General features: G+C 42.2%; 1 protein-coding gene across 2 annotated transcripts in view; it reads left to right on the forward strand.

The window, feature by feature from the left end:
- Positions 1-27,940, forward strand: part of LOC110469882 (BEN domain-containing protein 5) — an 876,525-nt gene that overhangs the window by 670,624 nt on the left and 177,961 nt on the right. For both annotated transcript variants that reach the window (XM_077785357.1, XM_021529103.3), the window contains exons 7-8: positions 1,522-1,611; positions 25,562-25,676. In XM_077785357.1, coding sequence (XP_077641483.1) covers positions 1,522-1,611; positions 25,562-25,676 — 205 coding nt within the window. The remainder of the gene's footprint in view (positions 1-1,521; positions 1,612-25,561; positions 25,677-27,940) is intronic.

Genomic DNA, 27,940 nt, shown 5'->3' on the forward strand with positions numbered 1-27,940 from the left:
ATTTATCTCCTTCCTCCCACTCTACTTAATGTTAATGCAAATTATGTGGGATGGTCATCTACTCCTGTCTGATGGGTTTGTGCTCCTTTTTGCTGCCTCACACTTTTCTTCTGCCAAGAGAATTGACCCCACCAGTTGCTGGGTTTGGCAGAGACTTTCTTTCTTATATTTCTTTGCCTCTGGGGTTCAAAAACATCAGAGAATGGTGAAGCTGGTGTAAGAAAGAACAAATGAATGTCTGAGTTATGGGGAGAGCAGCTGCAGGACTTTGAGATGCTAAAGAAATAAAAGAAGAAACCTGCTGCAATTGTCTCCTGAGAACAGCAAAAAATGTATTGATTATTCCTCTAGTTCTGTAAAGTGTGTTTTGCCATGGGGAAAATGGAGCATTTCTAAGAATTTTGGAAATTTAAAAAAATTAAGTAAGGTATGGTCTTGAGGACTTTCACACATTTTTGAAAATAGAAGTATGACTTTGGATATGTATGCAATACATCTACCTAATTAAAACAGAATAAATGAAGTTAAAAAAAAAAAACAAAAAAAAACTTGGATTTAGTTACCAGTCTATAAACTTTTTACTTCAAAACAAAGATTTAAACTGTCTCTAGCAATTGGAGCCTGCTGTGTTTAGCATTACCCCTGCTGTGTGTGTTCAGGTTGAGATAAGGCATCTAACTGAGGTCCTGACCTCTTATAGTCTTTAAAATTCCCAGAACCCATTTTGCAAGAGCATAATTTTCATGTGCTGTTTATTAAATGCAGTCACAGCACAAACAAAGGGAGGATCGTGGTTGACCCATGTAGTTTAAGGCTGAAGCAGGTGGCCAAAGTGGTGTGGTTCCAAAACTGAGGGATTAACCCATGTTAAATTCAACATAGTTAAGATCTAAATCTGCTTTCCCCCTATCTGTAATTTGAAGGGGAAATGTCACATTTTCATGCCCTCACTGGAGAAGGATCCTGGATTTAATCTTGGTCTCTTTTTAACTTTTCTTTCAGTTAGAGCAGGTGCAGTCCCAAACACTTAACAGATTTTTTTAAAAAATCACCTCTAAATCCTCCAGAGCAAAGCCTAATAAATATAATTTGTAGCACTTTGCCATTGCCTGGCACTGTTAAGGTTTGGACCAAGTGTGATGCAGGGTGCAATTGCCTTTACCTTGACTGGAGCCCCAGTGCTATTCCTGTGGCCCAGAGGGACATTTATCACGAGTGAGAGCACAATTACAGTGTAGTTAAACTCACTGCAGTAAATCTTGGGGTTTAAAAAGAGAGCTAAATTTGTTGTTGCAGGTTTGGCTGCATGTCATTAGTCTTGCAGCCCTTGTGCAGTCTGGGAAAGAGACCTGGTGACGCTGCCCCTTTGCTTAGGGATTGTTCTTGTTTATAATGTGTGACCAATTCTAGTGAAAGGATGTGTTTTAAAAATTAGCAGTTGCTTGCTTCTACATCTGGGGCACAGTTTAATGATCTTCATTTCTCTTTTTTTTTCCCCCCCTTTGTCCCTTTCTGCTGCAGCAAACCTGCGTCCAGGGGCTGAACAGAAAGTGGTGTTCATCACGGCACGGGTCCATCCTGGGGAAACACCCTCTTCCTTCGTCTGCCAAGGTGAGTGTCTGCTCCAGGGTGGCAGATCTGGTGGGATGTGATCTCCTTCAGATGCATGTGTTTGGTGTGGATATCTTTGGCTCTGAAAGGGGGCATAGCAGATTTTTCCACAATGGAAATCAGCATATCAGGATATCAGCAGAATCTCTCATCTAATACCCAGCTGTTCATCTTCCTTGAGGCTCTAGGAATAGATTGGCTCCAGGTCTTGGGGTGGTTTGCTGAACTTAGTCAGAGTTGGGCTCTGAAGCTATTTGGGAGGAATGAGACAGTCACACTCATATGCAGTATATTTTGTGTAAAGGTCCTTTTCTTAGAGCTTTTCCAGCCCATTTTTCTGGGGTTTATTCTGTTAACTGCTTATTTTTTTCTTGCTGTGTACCATCTCCAGCTTCTTTTCCATCACAAAGCAGTGACCCTAGCTCTCCAGTTGAATTCTAAGAGGCCTCTCTTTGTCTGAAGCTGCTGCTCTGAGGAACACAGCTCCCAGTGGTTGACAGCTGTTTCCTGCACAAAGCATTCCTGTTAAAAATAGAAAGCAAATTGCCCAGCTTGTATTTATAAAGAGTTGTAAATCTCAGGCTTGTGGGTACAAATAAATAAATAACCCTGGCACGCCTCCATATAACTTCATTGTATAGGTCTGAAATATTGTACTTATGCATGTGGCTGTCTGCAGCAGTGAAGTGTTGATGGTGTAAATCAAAGTAGCTCCCCTGGCGCCAGGGCAATTTGGTAATTCACTGCAGCAGCTTGGACCTGGTCCTGCTGAGCCGATGCGTTGCATCAATCCAGCATATGCAGAATTTATTGCGATGCCTGCTCACGGTGCCACAGACTCCACTGCCATTTGCCCTGCTGGTACCCAAAAACCTCAGTGGGGAGGGTCTGGCACACATTCATGGTCTCTCTGTGTGCTCCTCATCCTGGCAAGGTGCTGTGTCTGGCATCATTGAGGCAAAGGTCAGCAGCTGCCCCCTCTGCTGCCCCAGCCACGAGGGCTTGAAGGACACTCTCCTTGCTGGCCTGGAGTAGCAAAGGTAAAACCCTTCCTCTAATAAAACAATGCTTCAGACTGAGAGCAGGAAAACTCAGCGAGTTTCCCATCTCCTGCCGTGCCACAGTCAATGCAGGGCATTACAGCACACATGATGTTTGTTAATGAATATGGATTTTTAATTGGCTGCTTTGATTCTGTTTGTGGCTGCTGGCATAGCCCTGTGAAATGAAAGCTGAGGCATGCTGCTGAGGTGGTGCTTTGTAAATGATGTTATTTTATTTTGATAATGGAGAGTTTATTCAAAAGGGAAATAATAAAAAAAAATAGGATGTGTAAAAGCATGTGGCATGCTTAGCCTGATGAAACAGCTAGATAGAAGTCGTGCTCTGATTGTCTCATGGGAACTTTGTGCTTTGTAAGAAAAAAAGCAAAAACAAACAAAGAAAACCCAAAAAAAAAAAAAAAAAAAAAAAAAAGAGCAGGAAATACAAGAAAAATAACAAGGAGCTATCAAGGTATCAATTTTGGAGAAACACATGAGAAACTTGCTGTGGCTGCAGTCGTAGCTCCTGCTTGACTCTTTTGGGAGTGCCTGGACCCACAGGCTGTGGGCTCTGCACTGAGCCCCTGCCCCATGCAGGCAGAGCTCCTCCTGTGCAGAATTAGCATCCAGACAAGTGGAAATGTCAAACATTTCAAGGCCATTGCAGCATTGTTCCTAGCACTGCCAAATGTGAAATTGGGTGCTTGCCCCATCTTTGGAAACTTTTGCGTGGGAGGATCAAAAGAAGGGATAAAAAAGATTCCTCTGGCAGTCAAGTTGAGGGCACACTTAGGAATTTTATTTCTGGAAGCTTTTTGGCATAGTTAGGTGTTGCAGATTTTATATCCAGATGCCAGCTCAGTGCATATGGAACATGTCAGGATTATTTTTTTTTCTTGGTGGAGAGATTTCTTCTTGAATGTTTGATGATGCTCACCACCTGGAGTATTAAGATCTGGAAACTGATCCCAAAGATTCCCCAGGAGCAGGCAGCATCTCATGGATGGAAGACCAGAACTGTGACTGCCCAAGCTTGGAGAATCAGTCCATAGGGGAATAGAGAATGAGCAAAAAGCTTTATATTTTTTGGTTTTCATTTTTTCCCATTGGTCTTTGGTTTTATTCAGTTCAGCCTGAAGAGCTGGCCAGTTCCCTTCCTGCCCTCTTTGGCCTTTTCTCTGCTGAGGGATTTTTAGCTGTATACTCTAAACAGGAACTTCCTGGGGCCTGACAGAAGGTACCTATTAAAGCCCCTGGGTTGTTTTTTTTTTTTTTTTTTTTTTGTGTGTGTGAGGTTTTTTGTTTTGTTTTGTTAGGGTTTTGTTTTTTGGTTGTTTTTTTTTTGGAGGGGGGTTGTTTTTTTTTTGACTAGTCAAGGCCCCTGAGAACCAACTTTTCTAGCTTTAATACATCAGGAGATGCTTGTGCCTGTCTTTTGATCTTTTGTCCTCTACTTTACCCACATATTATGAATCTAAGAAAGGATTTTGTATTCCTGTGGGAAGAAAAAAGCTTATCTCTCTGTTCAAAATTGTTTCTCTGTCATTCTTCTTCATATTCTACTATGAAGAATCCACAGAAAACTTGATTTGGATACAAATGCCCTTCATTCCTGTGTTTTAAAATGTTTTAAACTTGCACATTTCTGTCACCTTCCAGCTGTGGAGTGCTTGCAGCAGTAGCCAGACCTCCTTAGAATCATCAGGCACCTTATCCAGCAGCTACAAACAAGTGCTGTAATATTTCACACATGGTGCAGCTGCCACAAAACCCTGGAGGGCCTCTTCATAAAAAGATGGATTGAGAATCTTTTGTTTCTGTTTGGGTCTTTTAACAGTTAGGACAATGGCTAGCCTTTTTAGGAAGCTTTCCTGGTGGTTCTGAACTGCCTGTGGTGGAGCTGAGGGCTGGAAGTGGAGACCCAGTTATCAGAGAGTATATTCAGAATATTCACATGAGTGCCTTTCAAATCCAAAGGTAGGGTGGTATTCTCCTCCTCAGATGGTGATGGTCACCATGAGCATTGATGTTTGTACCACTTCTAGGGATGAATAAATAGGAGTAGGGTCCAGGATTAAGAGGATTTGTTTTCACTTTGCTCTTATAGATAATTTTTTAACCAACTGGAATCACTGCTGCTCCTGGAGGGTTTTTGGAGTGAGCACAAAGAAGTGCAAATTCATCTTGCAGCCTGAACTCATCTCTCTTGGGCTGTTCAGATTTCTGAGAGATTTTTCTGAAGTTGTAGGTTTAGATTATTTTCCTTTCTTAGATATTTTTCCTCATTTTTCTCGCCCACAATATTTTCCTTTAAGAAAATGTGGGCTGTTTTCTCTTCCATGCTTTACTGTAAAGACAAATAAACTAACTATTACAGATGTCAGGTAACAGTGTGCAAAATCTATGCAAGCCCCTACCCTCTAAACACTGGCCATAAGGCAGTTTTTAAATGGCTTGGATTTTATTCAAGACCTGGCAATAGGGGTATTTTTAGCCCCCAGTATTCTCAGAGTCTTATTTTCTTTCCTATGTTTGCTAGATTTTATTTTCTTTGGAGAAAAGCAACTGTCCCTAACTATTCACATACATGAAAAGTTGTAGGAGACACTCCTACGTTTAAGTTTATCCTGTATGCTCTGACTTTTGCAAGCAGTCAGTAATTCCAAGATTAAGCATGTCTAGATGTACCAAGACATGTATTTTACTCACTGATTTAGCATGTTCTATTAGTAGGATGGCATTTGTTGATTTCCCAGTGTGGCATCCACTGTGCCATCTAAATGCAGAAATGAAAATTTGTACCCTAAGCCTCTAACAGGGTTTTCCAGGCTGGGATGCCAGAATGGAAGCCCAGTGAAATACAGGAGGGAGAGGAATCCCACAGCTAGATTTGAAGTTGTTGAGCATCTCAGGCTCAGTGTAATTTGACCTGGAGCTGACCTTGAATCTTATGGGCTGAAAAGGGAACAGCCATTAAAAAGAAAATATACGAAAAACAGACACCTGTGACTCTTTTCCATAAGAAACTGAGAAAAAAATTACTTTTCAATCAGTCTTTTTTTTCTTTATAGCTGCTTAAATGAATGCTCCCTCTTGCTTCACCTTAAATCAGATGATATGAAATGGAGAAACAGATTGCACTGGGCAAGGTCTCTTGATTTTCTGTTTGCATTCTTCGTCTGTGTTTTTAACCCTCACCCTCTCACCAGCAGAGGGCAGGGGAAAAAGATCTGAAAACCTGTACAAATTTTGATTTTAAGTTTAAAGCAGGCAACAGACTGCCTGAAAACAAGTCTCCCAGCAGCTGTCTCTCCAGTTCTGATGTTGTACTATAACTCACTGGGCTAGTGGGTAATTGAACTTGCTCTCTATGTCACCAGGATGCTCCAGGTGCTATGAAGGATTTAACTCCTGGACAGATTCCAAAGTGGCCCCTTAAAACTGTTTTCTAGTTTGTTTTGTGGAGGCAGTGCCTTCATAGTCTTTGAATTTGATCCTGCAGGAAACCTGAGAGAGTTAGTAAGAGAGTGAAGTTGCTAAAATGGAATAAATGTGACTTGGCTGCATTTTCTTCATTGTGATATGGGATTTGTAATGTGTTTGGGATTTGTGGTTTTTTTATTTTTGTGGGAAACACAGTCATAAGTGTGAGAAGGATCCTCATGAAGCCTGTTTCTTCTACTTAGAATTTTACTCGAACTCTGTCTTTTATTATGAAGAAAGAGGAGGAATATACTGTCAGGGTTAAAAGCTGCTTTTCTGTTTCTTTTTTTTTTAGCATTAGGACATAACTGATAGTAACTGAAGGCCAGGACATGTTTTACATGCAAGTGTAAATTCAATCTTTACCTGTGAAAAGAACCTTTCTGAAGGAGCAGAGGTGGTGACCTTGCTTGGCTGTCTCCAGGGTATAAATTTCTCCTAAGGGAAAGAAACGGAGTTCTGTAGCCATTGGTATAAGGTGCTTTTGGGAACAGCAGCTGTACTGGAGAAGAAAGCAGTGCACCTAGAAATTCCTGTGGTGGTAATGACTGGGTCCTCAGAAGCTTGGGGATATCATCTGCCAGATTTCCTGAATGTGCATCTGAATAAATGCATGGCTTGCATCTCACTTGCTCCATTTTATTCTTCTGTCTAGCAAGCCAATTCATCTTTGTTTCCAAGCTACGTTTCCTACCAGAGGAGGAAAGAAAATACGATTCCATAGGGAATAGGAATCCTGTAATTGCATGTTTGTTTTATTACTGTCAAGTCTCACTTCTGTCTCCTCTGCCAAATGAAGGAGAATGGAGGCAAACACTTATGCTGTCCTGGCTACTTCCAGACTCCAAGTGAATGCCTGCATATGTATAAAGGCTTAGTCTGCAATTCCTCTTTGGATGTCTTTATAAGACATCTCTGGGTGCAGAAGGGGGCTCTGCCATGGCCAGGCAACCAAAGAATGAGTGTTCTCTGGTGCAGAAATGCCTTTTTTGGGAGCCTTTTCCAGTGTTTTCTCTTTGTGGGCTGCATTGCTAAGACTGAAGAGAACTGAACAGCATGGAAGCTCCACTTTAATGGTATTTGTTTTACACTCTCTTGCCACCCTACCCTTAAAGACAAAAAGCTTCCATTCCCTTTCAATACTTATGGTATCCTATGAAAATCCTTTATGTCCATAGGAAAGTGCATCCCCTAGCGCAGAGTTCCACCCTAGAGGTGACTGTTCTTGGTCAAAAGAGCAGAATCTTTCCATGAAGTGAGTGGTGTTCTGCATCCAGACAATGATATGCACAACTTGTATCAGGAGAGGATGGGAATGGGAACACTCCTGGTCTTTCAGGAGGATGGGAACACTCCTGGGCTTTCAGGAGCAGCTCAGCAATTAGGAGCAGTGAGGGAATGTGGTGAGCAGGAGCTGCAGTTCATGGTCTCTTTTACAGGAGTTCACAAAACCAACTGATGAGAAGCAAACAAAGGCAACAGAACTCAACAGCCCAACCATAAAATGAGCTGCAGGGCTCTCTTAAAGTTGTTAAATTGCATTCATCCTTCCCACCAAGATTTTTTTCCTTTAGGTGCATAAGAACTTAAAGCTTTAATACAAAGGGAAACACACTCTCCCTGGCTTCTAAAGTAACACGAAAACCACTATTGTCTGTCCCTTGTAAATCTCCTGGATGAGATTTTAGTGTGAAGTATTCCAGGAGAGAGAGATTGTTCTGAGAATAATAAAGCATCCATACTGGAATAATGGAAATAAAAGCTCGTTTTAAAGTCATGTTGATGCAAATAGACTCTTAGAGGAATTCCTGCTGCCCAGTGTGACATTGGCTGTCACAAGGTACCACAGGCTTTGAATTAATTCATTGTAGTGTCAGGCATGTACAGGAGGTTGTACACCTGGGTTCCTGAGCTGGAGGAAATTTATGATGAGTTTAGATTTCTCTGGCTATAGAGTCATGTGATTAGATGTGTTTTCTGGAACTCCTGCACAGAAGAGGAGGTGTGATGGTGGCAGGGTGCGGAGGTGGACTGTGCATGAGCTGGGTGTTGCTGTTTGCAACTGCAGAGTAATCCCCAGAATTTTGGAAACCTGAGGTGTCCCCAAGGGAGGGGCTGTGTCATCTGTGGCTGTTCTGTGGCTGAGACATCTCTCCTCACCAACAGCAGAGGTTGCTGTCCCACCTCTTCTGTTGAAGCTGAAGTAGCAGGAACAGCAAGTTGGTCTGGTCAGACGGGCTCACCCCTCTTCAGCCCACCCCTGGGTGCTCATCTTTCTGTTTCCAGTAACTCCTCATCCCTGGGACAGCAAGGTCAGCTTTGCCTGTGCAGCTAAGAAATGTCAAGTGGCTTTGTTTGATTTGGTTTGCCCTTTGCCCAAAGCAGGCCTTTGACTAGCTCTGCTTAACTAATCCTCTTTAGAGTAATCACAGAGCTAAAGGAGCCCTTGGTCTTCAAGGGGAGAATTGAGAAAGGCTTTCACTGTAGAACAGCAGGCAAATTTATTTTGTCTCCATGTGAGATTGCCCAATTAATCTCTTGAACATCCTGGTTTTGCAATGTTTCTTGACTGCTCATACTTTTGGATAACATGGACTTAAAGATAATTTCCTCCCAGCCCAAGCTCCCTCTAGGGCAAAGCATATCATATTTGTACACACTGAGGCATTTTGCTGATATCTGAGGATAAGAAAAAGACAAAATATTGATTACCTGGGTTTCATGATCACTTGACTTTCCTTAATATGGCCTGGTTTTCCCACTACAAATTGCATCCTGAGTGGACTCTGAAGGTGTTTATCCATGTCTGCCCAGTTTTCAGGGTCCTTTTCTGTGCTTATTGCTCTATATGGCCATGGGCAGCAAGTCCTACACTTTTGGGGAGCAGTATTACCCCAGGTACCAGATCTTCTCTGGGCCAAAGCAGGAAATAAACATGCAAAACTCAGGACAAAGATGTAAATAACACAGGAAGTTTGGGCTTGTCTTTAGACCTCATTAGCATAGCTCTGTTTTTAATGGCAAAAAAACGCTCTGATAAGTGACCATCATTGCCATCAAGGAATCAGGGCTGAGATAAACCCTTTTAGTCAGTGCAGCAATGTGTGAGAGCTGATCAAGCTGCAGGTCAGGATTCACAATTAGGATTCTCTTCTACTTTTTATAATTTAAGCCCTTTCCATTCTCCTTCAGCAGTGCCCCAGCTCTTCCTCACAACTGATACTAATCTTGCTGCTCTATTGTTTCCAGCTTTGTCTCCTGACCCTTTGTTCTTTGCCTGCCCTGGCTGGGTTCAGTTGAATTGATTTTTTTTTTTGTTTTGTTTTGTTTTGTTTTCATTTTGTTTTCAGTCCTTTTGTCTCCGAGGTGCTCTGCACTTACCTTCCTGCTCCTTCTGCTTTGCTCTGAGGAGCCAGCATTCATGAGTGACTGGGACTTGGCCGCTGCAAACTTTTCTTTGACCCAAGGGCACTGGGATTAAATTTTCCCTCTGCCCCTGCACAGATTGCTCACAAACTCCTCGGGTGCCTGTTGCATTGTGTACATGTTTATGAGAGCCATGTCAGCCTGACTTCTCCAGCTTACAGAGAAAAGGGTGCAAAGCTTGTTTGGAGGGCAAGAAGAAGGGACTTGAGATGAAAGCAGGCTTCTGCCCCAGCTAGCAGCCCTTCCGAGCTTGGCTTTGCTCTTTCACTGCAGTCTGGCTTCTCTGCACTCTGAGGATGGAAGGAAAGGGTAATGGGGCACATTCATTACCAGTTCTGCTTAATTTACCTAAGAAGAAGCATAGGCACAAATTACTTTGCTGGGACCCTAATGCAGGGGCAAACTTCTATGAAACACTTTGTAAGCAGGAAGGGTAAATTTAGGGGAGTTTTGAGCAATGGCAAAGAGCTCTCTAAAAAATCACTCTGGCCAGGAAGTTTGGTTCCTTAGTGACTGATGTCACCCCTAAGTGGCAATTTCTAGATGTGCCCTATAGTGTTAGTTCAAGGGTCAAATTACTTATTACATGTTCCACAAATGGTAACACGCTCCTGGTATCTGTGCTCTGACTTGGAGGTTATGGTTTTAGTCTTTGCTGCTGCTAAATGTAAAAGATAATTGGAGGTGGATGAAAATAATTAATTTGTATTTTTTTTTTCTAATGCCACTGGTTTTCAAAGAGGGCTTTATTATAAATTTCATCCAAGCTCACTTATTTTTTTCCTATTTTCCCTTTCTCTCTTTTTTTTTTATTTCTCTATTTTTTGTCACTTTATCACTGATGGGAAAAAACAGTGGTGGGGAAGAGAAAACAAAGAAAGGCAAAGATCTGTGGTCATGTAAAAGAAGAGGAAAGGAGAAGTTTGCAGCTCTCATTATGTGAAATTTTTTCAAAATTATCCAAGTTTACTTCAAAATTTTCAGCCAGTGGTACAGTGTGTAGGCAAAACATTCAAAAGGTGGATGTGCATTATATTATTGGCAAGCATCAGCCAAATCTTTGGGTGACTACAAAACAGGTGTGACACAGACAGTGACAACAGGGCAACTTCTGGTTCACCACCTACCCAAAAGGAGCATCACTGAGAGTTTTCAGTTTTTGTAGTGATTAAAGTTGGACTGCTGTGATGATTTTAGTACAACACTGATCAGCTTCATGCCTTGTTCCCTTAGAAACACTTGTGCTTGGTGTCATAACAGCAAAGAGAGAACAGGAGGGTGGCTGAGGTACAGGAGGGTACAGGAGAAGCCATCCAGCCTCAGTGAGCTTTACCTGCCTACCATCAAATGGGACATGATCTGTCAGAAGTCTAGGGTAGAACTGAAAAATGCTGTGACCCAGCCTTGGCCCAGGTGCCATCTTTGAAAAGCTGGATGTGTCTCCCATTCCTTGGGAGAAGCAGGGAACAGAGCTGGAAACCTGTTGGAATGCACCCCTAATTTCCTGCTGGAGGGTTGCCTGCCCTGGGGACAGCAGATCACCGAGATCTGTTTGCCCAGCATGTTCTGTGGCACCTCTCCCTTCTGAAGTCTGGCTCCTTCATGCAGCAAAAGGTGTTGTTTATTAAAGTTAAGTTTACCTTTAAGATCTTAAAATTCAATCTGACTGATTGAGGTAGAAAGTCAGAGAGTCCTGGTTACACATGAGCTCTGATTTTTCCTCCTGGCAATGTTCCTAATGGCCAAGGATATGAGGGAAACAGCACCTTGACATCAGCTGGTGTGGTCACAGTGCTGCCAGAGTTTAAACCCATCATTGCAAAGTGCTTGGGGAGAGCTTCTGTCTGGAGCTTGCTGGCACTTGAGATTTCATTTGCATCTGAGGCAGACTGTGAATGTAGAGTGCATTAGAACATTTCCACAGGAATTCTTATTCTGGAATGAGAGCATCTTATGCCTTCTTCGTTTAATATGCTTCAAAGTTGATTTTGCAGTAAGAGTGTCTCCAAACAGAATTCTTTAGGAAATAGTGAGGTTTTTTAGCTGCTTCTTCCTAAAACTGCAATGACAAACCCCCATAATCCATGGAGGCCTCCTGAAATTTATATCCTTCTGACTTGCCTCACCCATGCTCCTCAGATGGAAACATGTACTTTTGTAACCTCCTGGAGAATTTCACTTCTTCACAAGGAGAGATGCTTATGGTGGTCCTACTCATGTGAGAAAATGTTGCTGATTATTCCCTTTCCAGTAGTAATTGCCATCACCTTTAAGATCTGCAATGCATCTTCATTTTCACAGCAAAATTTTCTCTGGAGTGGAGGTAGGGGCTTATGCCATATTCTGTTGCTTAACAGCCAGGAGCACATCTGCACTGACAGACAGTGACCCTAATTTATTTCTGTGGAGCTTCTTCTTGCCTGGATGTCATGCAGCGTAAATAAAAGAACAGATCCATCTCCAGTGACGAGGGGCAGAGCAGAGCTTTTGCAATTTCTTTCTTCATGTAGAGACATGGTCATTTTTTTTATTTTATTCTTCTATAAGACAAAAAAATAAACCACAGGGAAAAAAGCTTTTTCCTGCTGGAGCGTAGCGCAAGCAGCTATCCAACAAGTCCCCTCCAGTACCACTGAAAGCAACTTGCAGATACACAACTTTCATCTCTGAGTCAAGGGGAGGAATTTCAGATGCAGCCAGCATTTTCTTAGCCATCAGATCTTCCCTGAGGATTAGGTTTTTGTTTAATAAATCACTCCATTTTTATCTTTTTTTTTTTTTTGTTTTCCCCAGAAATACAATTCCTGCTTTATTTGCCTGACAAAACTGAAGCTACAGACTTCGCTGTGCAAGTGGACTTGCATGTTTTATTTCAGTTTTAACTGTCCTTTGACACTGATTAGAACAGCTCAGCCTCTACCACCTTGATACCATCTGTTAGGGAGGAGATGGACACAGATCTACTTTATTCTGGGTTTTGCTTATGTGGTACTTGTGGATGTCTTTGAGGGGCAAACCCAGAGCAGGCACGAAGCTCCCACCGGCTTCAGGGCACAGGTGACCACCTCTGAGGAAGCTGATGCCACTCTTGCCTTTCTCATGCCCAGAAGGAAACCACAGGAGAGTCTAAAACAGCTCTTCATTAGCAGGATTCTCTCTCTCTGATTCTGGAATTTGATGGTTAGATTTCTATATGCTGTTTTAGAGCTGCTGCTTTGCTGGTGCCTGGAGACTTTGTGCCCTGCTTTGCCACTGGAGCCTCGCAGGTGCCTTTGCCCCACCGGGGAGAGAACAAAGTGCCTCGTGCCTTTGCAGGTCTGAACGGAAGGACAGGAAAATCCTATAAAAGTGAAGCAGTATAACCTGCAAACCCAGTAAAGTGGAAATCAATGAAGCAGCCAAAAGGTGCCATTACAGCTGGCTCAGTGCAAGTTCTCGTGTACGAGGAGCTGCAAAGCGATCTCATCGTTCGCCCCACAGGGAAATGAGGGAAATGGCTGCGCAGGCTCCTGCCAGGCCAAGTGCCAGCTGCCTTTGTTTGCACCTGGGGAGTGTGTGGGTGTGCCACTTATGAAGGGCAAAGCCACATCTCCAGCAGAAGTGAATGTTGCAGCATTTCTGAGAAAGAGAGGGCATGATTTATGTTTGGAATGAGATTTGAGCTACTCCAGTCTAGGCCTCAGATCTGGGCCTTGTGAGGCCTTCCAAGCCTTTGGCGCAGTAAGAATTTAGTCGTGGCGCAGTTAGAAATTATGTTAAGGTGACTACAAAGCAATGAGCTATCTGAGTGTGAATTAGGGTAGAGCTGCAGTGTGAAAAGCCTGACCACCTTAAGACAAAGACAAACAATGTTAGCTTGCCAATGAGGGTGACTTTGTAAACTATATGGAGGTGTATATAAACTGCCATCTTCTCTCTAAGAAACAGAGAACGTTGCATTAACCATATTGGTTTGACGTGCGTTCTGTGCTGTCCAGCTTTCCTGTTTTATGAGGACCCTGGTTTCAAGTGAACAGCTGGGGCTCAGTCCTGAGAAGGGAACAGCTCAGCTCTTCTCTTTAGTTGAGCAGATTCTGAGCTGAAGCACAAGAAACAGTTCCTTTCCCACATTCCAATTTTCTTCTGAATCCTTTACCTGTGTCCTCTTGGGATCCAGAGCATTAGGGCACCACATCACCCATGAGGGTACCCAGTGTGCTCTTGCTCCTTCCCAGCAATATGGGTTCCACTTTGATCCCAGCAGTGACAGCACCAGGAGACTGTCTAGCTGAGGAGCTCACTTGTGATGTGGCCAGTAGCAAATGTCTATAGGTTGTTGAAGAAAAAGGCAAATTAAAAAGAGATGCCCTTAATACACTTTCCTAAAACCCAGCAGGTGGTGGGAACTGGAAAGGATAGGTGTGAATGAGTGATGTTCTGCAGGGCCCCTCTGGTCTGTGTGTGTGCCTGCCTGACTCAAGCCTGCTGCCTTTGGGTCTTTGCTTGGCCGAGCAGCATGCTTGCAGATGCTGGAAAGCATTTTTAGAATGTGTTTAAAAATACATATTTTTCATTTCTTCCCTCTCATTATTTATGTAATGCCCTTTCCCTTTTTCACTGTATATTAGATTTTCATATGTAAATGTATTCTCTGTCTGCCTCCAGAGAAATCCACCTTTTGCCTTCTCAGCTTACAGCACATTCTTTGCTTGGGATAATCTATCCATCTTCAGGTTTCTGCAGTTCTTGTTGTGGCCACAATTAATTCTCTAAGAGCTCAGTGTGGTGCTGCTTTGTTCACTGGGCCTGCAGAGCAGCACTCTGTGACAGACCCAGGGGAAAAACTGGGTAAAACTAATTGAGCTTCTGCTCCCAGTGCCCACCTTTGTTCAACCAAGCACACTGAAATCCCAAAGGTTCCTGATTCCCAAAGAAAGGCAGCTGCTGCCAGGTTCTGAAAAGGTAACTCTGGTTGTATGGGAAGCGCTCTGAGTCTGGGGAGACAATTCAACAAAAGGCTTGAAAGGACAAGGTTCATCCTCTTTGGCTATTCCTTGCAACTTTTAGTGGTTTCCCAAGTAGAACTAAGTCTGCTTAGTCCTCCTTGTGTCCATCAAAGTTTATTTTTATCACTTTTATAGCTCTACTGGGAATCTTTTCCCCAGTGCAGGTAACCTTAGAAAATTTACACTTGTGGTGCAGTCTTCTTGCTGGGTCTGGAAAGATTTCTGACCTCCACGTCTGCAGTTGTCATGATGGGGAAGAAAGCAGCCATCTCCCAGGCTCTGGGGAGCTCAGCCTGCTCCTGGGTAAAGCAGCAACACTCTAATAATGATGCAGTTTCTCTATTTCCCCTGCACGACCCTTACAGCTCTAAATAGCAAACTGGAGAATGAAGTGATTTTCTGTTTCTGCTTTTTTTACCTCCTTGCTGGTGCTGTGTGAGCTGTTGGTGGACAGCTGAAACCCCCCTTCAGGGCCATGGTGAAAAGTCTGGTGTTTTCTGAGTTGATAAGGATAGCAGGAAACACTGCAGTGCTGCCTGAGTTAATTCTGCCAGGGTACATGCCTGCTTGACTCTGGTTCATGCATTCTGGATTTTACTCTCCTTATGTTTATTTTTTCCTCCTCTTTGCAATCAAGCCTCTCTTCTGGTTTGTCTCTTGTCTTGCACATCAAGGAAGGTGGAATCTTCTGCATATTTCTGTTCAACTCTAGCTGTATTTAACATTGGTGAATTCTGTAAAAATTGAGGGTCATATGAATATTTTTTGAGCTGACTGGGGAACTTACACTCATGGGAAGGACATACTTTGAATAATAATGACCAAGCACATCATATTCTGAGGTAACGTCTTGAGAACTATTCTGATAAATCCCAAGTAATTCATTAATGAAACAAGATCATCTGATCCTTGCAGTGTTTCTCCAGGAACCCTTTTGTTTTTCCCCAGGAGGAAAAGAGGCATTATCCAGGGGGTATTAGTAGGCTCATTTTGATGCAAAGAGAACTCCTAGCTCCTTACAGCATATTAAGAAAATTAAAGAAAGGAAAGCCAGCCAACGAAGCCACCCACTCAGTCTGTGCTGTGCACTGAATTTAGGAACCCTTCAGGCAATCCTGAAGCAGGAGCTGTGTGCTCCTGCCAATACCTCCTCTCTTTGTCAGCCTGACAGGTTCTTTCAAGTCAATTCCACAGGTTTTTGCTGTTGCATCAGTTCTACTGGAGAACTGCAAAACTGGCCCTGGGCCTGGGGAGATTAGTTTGTGGTTAAGCAAGAAACATCAGCCATCAGGGTAATTAAGGGACTGAGATAAGGGTTCATCACTGTGCAGGGCAGACAGTCTGCTTCCCTCTGTGCAGGTTTGCACTTTTTACCAGACAAATCCTGACCTGGCCTCATTCTGCTCTTCTAAATTAGTCTTTCCTTTGAAGTTTGTGGGTACCCATTGCTGCAAGGAAGAGAAAAGGGAGATACCATGAAATAGTGGGAGGGTTTAACCCGGTGTTCCACCTGGGCTCGTGGTGCTGCTGCAGAGAGCAGGAGTGCCCTGCACTCAGAGCTGCACTGGAACAAGGGAGATGGTGCCACCAACACCCTGATCAAGTGTTCAAGCAGCCTGCTGCTGCCACAAACACCCAAGCTTCAATCTCGTGGGTCTATTCCTTGTTTTATGTCTTTTCTTAAAGTCTGAAAAGAGACAAAATCCAATTCAATGGCATCAAAATGAGTCCAGAGGCCACATATTGTTGCATCCAACAAATAAGAGAAAGGGTCAAAGTGTTTGGTTCCTTGGCGGTTTCCAGCTGCCAAAGCATCAGACCTAGTCTTAAGACATGTTAGAAGACAGTTTTATCAAAACCAGATTATATGAATGTATGACCTAATAATTACAGAATTATGTGACCTAGGGCATCTTTTGTAGCAAGGTCATTTATGTGGTCTCATCATCTACTGAAATCTGTTTAGTAATATTTTTGGTTTTTTTTTTTTTTGGCTTTTCAGACAGGATCAGACTTTGGGTAGTATAAAGTATCTAGCGAATTTTAAAGTAGGAATTAGATTTGTCCTCACAAATGCTTGTCTTTACTTTTTTGTTTTGACTGACAATTTTAACAGCCAAACATAATGCCACATTTTACCCTCTCCAGGTAATCCTGTGAGGTTCTGAGAACCAGTTATAGTTTGTGGAACACTTTGTGTGCTCCTTTTTGTGCTTACTTGTTGGGAAGAAAAGAAAAGAAAAGAGCACAAGTGAGAGTACTCAGGGCTGCAATTTTGAACTGACCAGCAGCTCTGGTTGTCTCTTTCCATCCTGACCTCTACAGGGCTGATTTTCAAAAAGTGCTTATCTTTAGTGAAGAGTGGGCTGGGAATGGACTGTCAGTGGCTCAGTTCTCACTAGTGACAGCTGAGTAAGAGCAGAAAAATTTCAGAATTTTACTCAAACCTAGCCTTTTGTGGCCACTTGCCATGTTTCCAACTACAGTCAGCTCCAATGAGCTTTCATGAGTTTGTTTAGAAAATCCATCTGCTGCTTTTGGCCCCAGAGATGCCAGTTTTGCTGCCCTGCAAATCTGGCCATTGCTACCTCAAGTTGAACACACTAAGATAGCAGACTCTTGTAGCAACTTGCCAAAAATCAGCAGTGCTAGAGACTGAGATCTGGCATTCTGGCTCCTGATCCCACATCCCAGTCACTAGGAATGCCAACTTTAATTATGTTTTACTGGCAATGTATATCTATATCTTTTCAGCACTGAATTGGGATGTTGTGCTCCAGCCAAGCACCAGCAGCCACATATCCTTCAAAGCAGATGTGAATCTTTTTATGAGGAAGGAGCAACAGCTCATAAAAATACATAGGAAATCCCAAACACTCATCACTTAGCAACTTTCTACACTGAACCGATTGTACTTCTAGACTGCTGATTTGTGACTGACTATTCCAGTCACATTCATTTCACTGTGTATTCTCCCTGTTTGAAATGCATCTGGAGTGTCAGGACTGGAACTCTTTAGTGTTCTGAGGCCTTGTTTGCATGGTCTAAATGTAGAAGTCTCTCAAAAATAGTAGGATAGTGCACATGAAAGGCAGAGGTGTAAATGTGCCTCCTCTATGTGGATAAATATTGGACATAATAATATGTCCAATCAGCAGACACATTAAAATGGGAAACAAGGTCTACCTCATGGAATTGTATGGTCCATTTCCTTACCCAGGAGTCCCTGAATGCTTTCCCAAATCTTCATTGAAGTTGCAATCCCAGTAGATGCCAAATGTCATTTGAGGCTGTGATGGCAGAAATGTCTCCTGTATCCTTACAGTGATGTGAATAGGATTTTTATACCTGTATAATTCTGGAAAGCAGTTGAAATGTTTGGGCACCAGAATGGTCAGAGTCATTTTGTCATAGAGCTGGGATGCAGTAGCACAGCAGGCACTCACTGTCCCCACACCCTGTGATCTGCTGATGTGTTTGGAGAGGGCTGTCACACACCTGTGGTCCTCCACCAGAGACTTCAGTCCCCTCAGTTAGATCATTACATGCAAAAGAAGATATCTGGGAAACCTGGAAGGGTGGAGGTGCTGGGATGCCCTGACTTGGGTCAGCAACTGACAGAGCATTTTCTCTCTCATACTGACAGAACCCAGCTGGGAGGTTCCAGACTGCTGTTCCCATTGCTTCCCATGGATCTGTGTTCCAGCCACTTCAGATTCCAGATTAATTATTTGTGAAACCCTGGGCTAACTGGAGGAGGGAGGGAGGGAAGGAATGGTCGGGAATGATGGATTTTTAAAATCTTCTTTAAATCAATTACTGTATGTGCTTACCATGCACATTAAAATTAGAAAAAATCCACATTGCTTTGCTCTGCCATTTGAAGTATTTGTTGCCAGTCATTCTCAATTCCTTTGCAGGCAGCCCCTTCAGCAGAAGCGTGGTTTTCTCTGGAGCTGACATTAGCTCTGTTCCACTAGGTTGGCAAAATGCAGTGAGGATTGCGTTCCCTGGGAGACTGGCTGTTTTCCATTTATTTCACTGCTCTGGAAACAGGCCTAGCTGTAATGGCCTAACATATCTTAGAACAGGAAAATTACTAATTCAAGTCAGTGAGCATATTTTCATTTTAAAAGAGTAACAAATTAAATAAACTCCCTGCATTTTGCATTTCAGACCTCAGTGTTTCATCTGCTGTAATCTAATTCACCCATTCATTTCCTGCACATTCATTTTATCCCATTATTTGAGATTTCCTTTGCTTTTAATCCTGTGTTTTGAAGAGACCAAGAGTTACAGCAGAGAATAGATGAGAGACTAAACGGTAAATAAAAGAACAAACATGCCGGAATATAGCTTGTTGTGTTTCTAATCAATCTGTTTATTGCAGCTGGATCCTTGGTTAGGTGTGCAACTTTTCTGTCTCAGGTTGATTAAAACTTACTTAAAAATAAGTGAAGTGGGGCTCTGTGCACACTTCACCAGGTACTAACTGTTGGTTTGGTTTTTAGGGGCTTTTTTACAATAGCAATTATGGTTGCAACAAGATCTTACTTAGCACTGAAATATTTACCTGTCTAGCTGGGGAAGAATTGCTGTGTGATCAAAAGGTTTGATACTCCAAGAGAATCAATGAGTCTTTTTCTTTCTGTACCCTTCAGAAATAATCTAACCCGGGATGTCCTTCCTAGAGCTGTCTCATCTGCCTTGGTTGGCTCTGATGTGTTTTGCCATGGGCAATTGTTGTTTAGTTGTTGTCTCCCTTGAGACCTTCCTGTCCACAGGAGCCACTGGGGAAAATTGTTCACTTCTCTGCATTTTCAAAAACCCTGATTGTTTCTCATCGCGTGCCACCCGCAGGCCTGTGCAGGTCCCCTCTGAGCCTTTCCTGGGGGAAGTCTAAATGAAGTCTGAACATCAGCAGAGAAAGCAGAAGAGTCTGACCTGAAAAGTGGGGTCTGAGGGACACTCACTCAGGTTTTGTGCAAAGTGCTGCATCCCTCTTTCCCTCACTTGCCTTGCTGGGTGTGCTGAGGATGTCCAGAGAGGGGGCTCAGGGAAAACAGACACTGTTCTGGATCTTCCCAGTATCAATTGCAGAAACTACTAAGAGAGGCATATGCATGCAGATGTACACCAGCTTTGGGCATGTGGAAACTGGTGATATAATTCAGACATCATATTTCCCTTCATCTAACACCATAAAAACAGGTGGCTGTTTTAGTTTTGCAAGTGCTTCTTCACCAGCAGTATTAACTTTTATAATTTTGATGAAATAAACCTTAGTTTTGCCATGGATTCCAAAGGGATCTTTGGAAAGATAAAACAACCTATTAATAAAGCATTCAAAATCTATAGATTCTTTCTGGATTGATGTTAGCATCACCCTTCTTCTCTCCTTCCCCTGCCCAAGAAACATGTTTCTAAAAAGGGTGCAATACTACAAACAAAACACGTTAGAGTTTCTCAATCTGTTTTTCCACATTAGGAGGAGGAGCAGAACTGTAAGGAGGGGCAGATTCAGCATCTGTGATGATCTTGTGCATATGGACCCCTCTGTGATGATCTTTTGTAGGCATAATTTTGGTGACAGCATGATGTTAGATCATGTCAGTAACCTCTCTATGAGTCAGCTCTGCTCGTTTATCACCCTTCACATGCTTTTATTTTTGTTCTTGTGTTGTGCTGAATATTGAGGCCTTTCAGAACAAGGCATTTTTGGACCATTTCTGCCTGTTGAGCTCTGCTGGGGGCTGCTCTGAAGGAGCAGCTGTGTGTTCTCTGGAGCCCGCTCTGGCACAGCATTGCTGTGGCCTGTGCTGGGCAGGGTCAGTGGGACTGTGACACCTTTCCCACCGTGCTGGGGTGGAGAAGAGGGTCCATCTGTCTTTTTCATGTTTTGTTTTTTTGTTTTGGTTGATGGGTTTTTTCCTGCAGTGCCATGAGACAGGGCACAGGCTGAACAGACGAGGGCTCTGTTGCTGAAGGAGAAACAATTCTCAGGCAAATGGTGGCACAGTGGTGGCTTGCTGTCATTTATTCTGTGTATTGTACTTGGAGACAGGATATTATAACTGCTTGACCATTATCACCTGGGGTTTTTTTTCACTATCACATTAAAAAAACCACTCCAAAAAACCTAACCCCATTTTTTTGCTTTCTTACTCTCCAATGAAACATAACTATAATGTCATTCACATTGGATGCAGTCTCCTTTAACAGTACATTTCAATAGTTTCATGTGAGCATATGCATTTGGGACTCCTTTACATTTCTTTTCCAGTGAATAGATCCTATGGCTGTTAGAGCCCAATTGTCACATTCTCTTTAGCCTGCAGGCTGTGGTGAGCTGACTGAAGGATACCAGCAGCTACTCAGCATTAGGAAATGGGTTTGAAAACATAAATTACTTCTTTCTTGGCATATACTAGATACAGTGCAGGGTATGTTTGCATTAGCAGTTGCCATATTGCATTAGGATCTGTGCAGATTAGATTTTCACTAATAGGAGCAGGGCAAATGTATTATATAGTTGCACAATTAAATATATTGTCAGAATGAGGGTGAAAGGATGGAGTAATGGAAAAAAGCAGGGGATAAGGCTGGCTTTTCTTTGGAAGGAGCAAATGTGGAGAGGTCATGGTAGAGCCAGCAGGAAGTTTAAACAGAGTTTAAGGAGGTTGGTTGAGGAAATGTCTTGACAGAACAGTGGAAATGACACGTTATGAAGGAGTGAATGATTATCTCGCTTAAAAAGAACTAGCAGATAATTTGGGCTGGGCAGAAAGATACCACAGGACCTAACACTGAAGCAGATGAGAGTTGCTGAGTTACAGAAGGCAGGAGAAATTTGAAAAAGAGCATTCAGCCTTGAGAAAAAATAATGACAAGGAAGTGACTCAGAGTAGAAGGGCTTTGGTTCAGATTTAGTGCAGTTTCAGTGAAGCTGGGTTTACCAAGAAATTAGTTTTTTAACAGTCTGACATTTTTAAGTGTCAATGTGGCTGGCTGTGTCTCTAATACTTGCAGTTGTGAGTATTGTTTTCCCTTTTCTTGGTTTTCAATTCTTTCTTCCCTTTTGCTTGCAACTACGAAAAGCTCATTGAAGTTAATGTAAAGACTTTGGTGGATTTTTAGTGGACTATGAATAAGCCTCTTCTTGTGTCATGGCTGAATGCTGACTTCTGAGCTGTTCTGGTTCCAGGCAGCATCTATAATTGCACATTATTATTTGAAATATAAAGATTTTAATTGCTTTCCAGTAAGCTTGAGAGGAAAATAATCCATATTGTTTTGCTTCTTCTAATTGGAGAACTTTTCCACACTGTAATGTGTCTCGGTAGGCCCATTCCATCACATTCTCTATTTCATTTTGAAGTCTCTTGAAGAGATAATACTTCGTTATTTGGCTATTTTCCTTGATCTCCAGACACAGAGGTTTGTGTTTTTAAATAATGCTTGTCTTATTTTTCATAGCTGATGTGACTGGTTCAGATTGGATTATTTCCTTTGACCCAAACTGGGGCTACAGTTCGAAGATCCAACCAATCTGTGGGCAGCCTTTTTTTTTTCTTTAATAGCAGTCTAATTGGCAGACCAATTAATCTGCTCATCTGTGAAAAGAAAATTTATGGCAATAAGTAGTTCTATTTCCAGAAGTCATTCTCTAAAGTAACATTACAGTGGCCTTGTTTACTTCATGCCCTGCAACACGATCCAGTGCCTCAACAGTACCACAGGTCAATTAGTGGACAATTTAAGCAATTATTAGCCACTAACAAGGGTGACTGGCATCATTACCCTTCCTGTTTACCAGCAAACTGTTATTTTAATACAAAGATCAACAAATAAATTAGGGCATCTGTTGTATTGCCATGTCTGCCTTGAAGTAAATGATATTAAATGGGCTTTGGTTGCTGCCAAATTCTTAACCCCAGCCTAATGAGATACACTGATATGTCTCTTGCTGATTACAGGAGCTGTAAAATTTAGTTTGTATTGATTTATTAACAGGAGGATCAAGTTCTCAGCAACGGTATTTTTTGTTTAATACTCTAATATCTATCTTTTTATTTTAAACATTATTGATCTGGACTACTTCAGACAGTCCAGAACTATTCGGTTCCTCTGAAAGACAAAGCTATTTCCTAGTTATATTGATTATTTGGATACTTACAATAATTTCAGGGTGAGGTTTGTATATGTAAATGTATGCTTTTCTCTCTTGGTTTTCTCATGCTCCTTAGAACTGCCTCTACTTCCAGGTTAGAATTCTGAGAGTTATTCTTAACACTTCTTTGGTATTTGTACAATAGGGTAAGGCTTTTTCAGTCTAAACTGACTGTCTAAGTATGAAAATCAAGTAAATCTCCTTTTCATGGGTAACTTGATGGTAACTTCAGCAGCCCAAGCAGATTGGGGTGCCTGGGGAGGTGCTGGGTCATGTTTGACACCAAGCTCTCGGTGCCCAAGATCGGGTCCTTTAGTTGGGTGCAGCAGTGAATCAGGCATGTCAAACCTATTGCATGTTTATGTGCAGCCTTCCACATCATTGCATGTTCTTTCTCAGGGAATAGCAATTGCCTGCTGAGAACTGCAGCTTCCAGTTGCCAAGATGCTCCTGCCAACCTCTGTGAGTGAGGCTGTCAGTACCAGGGGGAAATGAGCAGAACCTGGACAAGCCTCTCCACTGGCACCGTGACAGCTTCAGCAAAGCCCTGAGAGTTTGGGCTCTTGTGTCACCTCCTGCAAGAAAAGCAGTCCTGTTAGCCCTGAGGTATTCCCAGTCCTCCCTGCTGCCTGGGGAGCTGTGGCATGTGCCTGCCTGGTGTGCTGCCAAGGCCTTTGCTGAAGCAATGATCCACAATGCACACGATGCAATATTTGTGCTGGTTTTATTTCCATTTGAAGGGTCTTATCTAACCTGGGAAAAAACTTGTTCTGGACACACAGATTTCTGAATAGTTAACTCATCCAAGTGTTTTAGAAAACAGGAACTGATGTGATGTTTGAGTTTGGTTGAGTCAAGTTGCAAGCTCTTTAAGACTAAAACCAGCACAGGGTCTTGAGAAACCAAGGACTGAGGGGTTGTTTCCCTTTAAGTGATTTTGAGCCCTCCAGGTGTGAGTACTGTGGATTATGTTTCAGACACTGCCAGGAAACAGTCAGAGCAGCAGTTTAACATAGCTAAGCTTTTTGTGTTTGCATACAGTTAGGAAATCTGGTTATTCAGGATCCAACTGTGTCCCCATCGTTCCTCTGTGTTCTTGCTGTTGGATAATGAACAAAAGTCACAACACCAGCCAAAAAGCAGATCGATGTTCGGTTTCCTTCATCGAGAGGAGGTAATTGCAGGAACATTTCCTGAGCAATATAATTATGTATATGTTAATTTGCCTCAGAAGTTCAGGTTTAGTTTCTTCTCGAGTGGAAGATCTGGTTACAGAAAGTTCCTCTCTCCTCTTCAGGATTAGTCACTGAGACATGAAAAAGTTGCTGATATTTAGAATCAACTATACCTTGATCATCTCAGACATTTCAGAAGCTTCGTTTTTCTCCATGTGCCTCCGAAAATTTGAATTAATTCCAACAGCAGTCTAGGTTCAGACTTTCTGGTATTTGAAATACAAAGTGGGCTGTAAGAAATTAGCTAAATGAAGGAGTCATGCAGAATGTGAGATTTTGGTCTCATCTTTAATGCATGTTTCAGCCAAGCTGTAAACAACTGCGTTTAACCTGTCATGAATGGGGTTTAGGGGCTCTTTTTAATACTTTGATTGAATCACAAAAAATCAGGTCTGATTTTTTGATAGCTAGATAGCCCAGGCCATCCCTTGTATGCTGAATAATTGCTTGTTATAGCTATTCCCTGAGGCTTTACCCTGTCCAGTGTTAAATGTTTCTGATGATGGGATTCCACTCTTACCCTGGAAAGACAATTCCACACTCTAATAGAGCTCACCATTACTGAAATTTTACTGATGAGCAGCCTTAATTTTTCTCTGCTTAATTTTATCCTGTTACTAGACCGTAGTGATTGATTTATTCTGGGGAAATTCAGTAAATGGTTCCTGCTGCACAGGATGGACCTTACAATAAATAGCAAATTGTCATGACCTATCTGTGGGTGTCCCAAGATTACACAGGAGCTCAATTTATCTCAACATTAATTCCCTGGAAGCTATTTCTGTCAGTACCAACTCAGTGGAGGGATGAGCAGTGAATTTAACTGCCAGATTCCTGCCTCCTGCCCCAGCACCAGCCCTGGCTCAGGCAATGTTCAGGCTCTGGTGCTGTGATGTGCCCAAAGGAAGAGCATTTAGGATCTGCTTCCCTGTCACTTTCCTGGGTTCCACACTATAGGACCTGATGAGGTGGAGTTACTCCTGGCTTTTATGAGTGTAAAAGAAGTGAAGAATATGACCTCATAAATTCCAGTCCACCAGTAGCACAATATTCCTGTGCCCAGTGCACATATTATGCAACTCTCCCAATTTTTGGGAGGCATTTTGCAACTCTTCATACATGCAGATGATTTGAAATCTGTGTTCATATGTCATGGCTAGGTCTGGGTGTATGCTGAAATGAATTTGAGATTAATTTGAGACAAATTTCCACTCACAAGGTGAGCTGCAGTGTGAGCCCTGTGCAGGCTGGGTGTGAGGGGTATCTTCATTTCTCCTTTGGGAGCAGAAGGGTTTTGTTATGGTGGCTTAGCTGGTGAGTAACTTCTCCCTCTGTGGAAACTCAAAGCGTCTGGTAATGCAGCCGTGGTGTACTTGAATTATGAGGACAGATTCAGGTTTTTCTCCTTAAAGTTCCTGGAGTTTTAAGCAGGTGGCAGGTGCTATGTGATTGCAAGTGGTTTGTTCTATTGGAAGCAGGAGCAGTGCCAGGAACCAGGAGGAAACATCATTCTAATCTTTTATATGTGAAATTTCAAGTAGATATCTGGAAATCACTGATGTCATCGATATTCCTCTTCAAACTCCTTTTTAATTGTTTTTTCCTCAGGTATAATTGATTTCCTTGTGAGCCACCATCCAATTGCAAAAGTACTGAGAGACCACCTGGTTTTCAAGATTGCTCCCATGCTCAATCCTGATGGAGTTTACCTAGGAAATTACAGGTATGGTATGGGGAATGAACCCATGTATTGTTATATTTGCCTTTTACACCTGGCACTATTTTGTCATTGAATTTTATATGGCTTGTTTCAATTAATTCATCTTAAAGTGGAGATTCTCACGTGGCCATGTGCTTCCTGAAATTCCCACCTAGGAAAGGGGCAAATAGGGATCTGTTTTGCTTCAGGAGGTAGAGAGCAACTCTCCAAAACAGCAGGGTATCTGTTCTACCTCCAGCAGGCCTTTTCTAGGTATGGGAATTAATGTCAGCTTAGAGTTAGACCTTTGCAGTGTTTTATAAATGCACTCATTATGCTGCTCGTCAGCCTCTATGTAAATGTGTCAGTCAATCACAGCTCCCTTAAACTACCCAGATCATCCATTACAGTCACAGATTTCACTCTGTTATTGTACTGTAATAGATAGGCATACATGGAATGGAATAATCATTCCAGCCTATGCTAATTTTGCTCCATTTTAGTATTTGAATTACTACTTTGCCACCTCCTCTGTTGAGATCGTATTCAGATAATCTTTTGTTTTCCCTAAAATTGTTTGCTCTTAATGCATTTATTTACAAAATAAATGTGCTGCTGGAGGTGATAATGAAAAGCAGTTGATTAGCTGATGATTTGTTTGTGGGGGCAATTACATGTACCACACAGTTCTCTGGAGAAGCCCCTGAGAAATGAAATATACTGCATGTGGTTTTGCTTACAGTGCAAGACTAAATAACACAATTCACTTTGTAGCCAGGCTACCTTGAGCTTTGATCTAATTAGGTATTGCATTGCTAAGCAAAATAAGGCTGGATTATTGTATGGGTTGAGGAGACCACTGAGGAGGAAGATAGAAGGTACAGAAAATGGGGCTGCTGACAGTTCTTTGTTGAAGAAACAGCCTCAAGTTGTGCCAGGGGAGTTTTAGATTAAGTATTAGGAAAAAAAATCTTTACTGAAAGGGTGATCAGGCATTGGAATAGGCTGCCCAAAGCAGTGGTGGGATCACTGTCCCTGGAAGTGATAAAAAAATGTGTAGATGTGGTACATAGGGACATGCTGGGCTAATGGCTGGACTCAGTGGTTTTAGATGTCTTTTCCAGCATTTATGATCCTGTGATCTGTGCTCCTTACCCCTCCTTTTCCTTGCTCACTGTTAAGCTGAAGCAGCAGGGAGTAGTGGAGGTGATTTCAACAGTGGGGTGTTCTGAGTGTTTCTGGGAGTTGTGAATGAAACTTCTGAGAACAGGTTGTGTCCTTCCAGCTGCAGTGATGCTCACTCAGCTCTTGGCAAATCCCAAATCAGCCAGTGATGCTGCAGGGATGGCGTCAGCACCAGGAATTTATCAGAATGTGTCACCATACAGGAATAAAGCCCCAAAATGGCTCTAGAGTCTGATACTATATCACTTTCCTTTCTTCTAGGTGCTGTGCATATAAGCAAACTCCAGCTGCAATTAAGCAGCTTTTGTTTTCCCCCTAAGTTCACTTGCCCTGTAGGATTTTTCCCCTGCTCTGTTATTTATAGTTTTTGAGAGACATGCAGCTTTTTATAGGCATTCATATGGCTTAGAATTTGAAAAGCCTTTTGGGAACCCAGGTAGTGGTAAAGGGCATGTGAATTAATTTGGAATTGCTGAGCCTGATGGTGTACTCTTGGTTTAACTTTCCATGATATGCAGGATTTTCAGCCCTCCTGAACTAAAAAGAATTTTAATGAGCTAGTTGAAAAAAAAAAAAAAAAAAAAAAACAAACAAAAAAAAACATTTGATTTTCTTGCAATTCTTCACTGTATTTACAAATGGCCTAATGTAACTAATAACTTAAAAATTAGGATAATAAGCAAAATGCTACCTGTTATCTTGAAAAGAATATTAAAAAGCTTAGTAATGTGCCAGCATTGAAGTTAACTAGTGCTGAGTGAATAATTTGCAGCAAACACTTTATTTCCTGCTCATACAAAATCCACAAGCACATCACAATTTATTTACTTGAATTTACTGGATGAATGTCTAAAAAAATCTCTAAGGATCACTTGCCTGTGTTTGAAAATTTAACTCTGAGGCTTCTTAGTGATTGGCTAGATAACTCTGCTTCATCTCCTTTGGTCTTTGTTCTGATTAGCACATAAATAGGACTTTCAGAAGTCTTCCACATAGTGGGGTCTAACACAGACCTATTGGTTGGGGATAACCCCCTGCTTTTGCAAACAGGTTGCCACATGCAGCAAGAGCAGTTTTAGGCATTTGAACTTCTTCCTCTTATC

This window comes from Lonchura striata, chromosome 9 (genome assembly GCF_046129695.1).
Source record: "Lonchura striata isolate bLonStr1 chromosome 9, bLonStr1.mat, whole genome shotgun sequence".
NCBI lineage: Eukaryota > Metazoa > Chordata > Aves > Passeriformes > Estrildidae > Lonchura > Lonchura striata.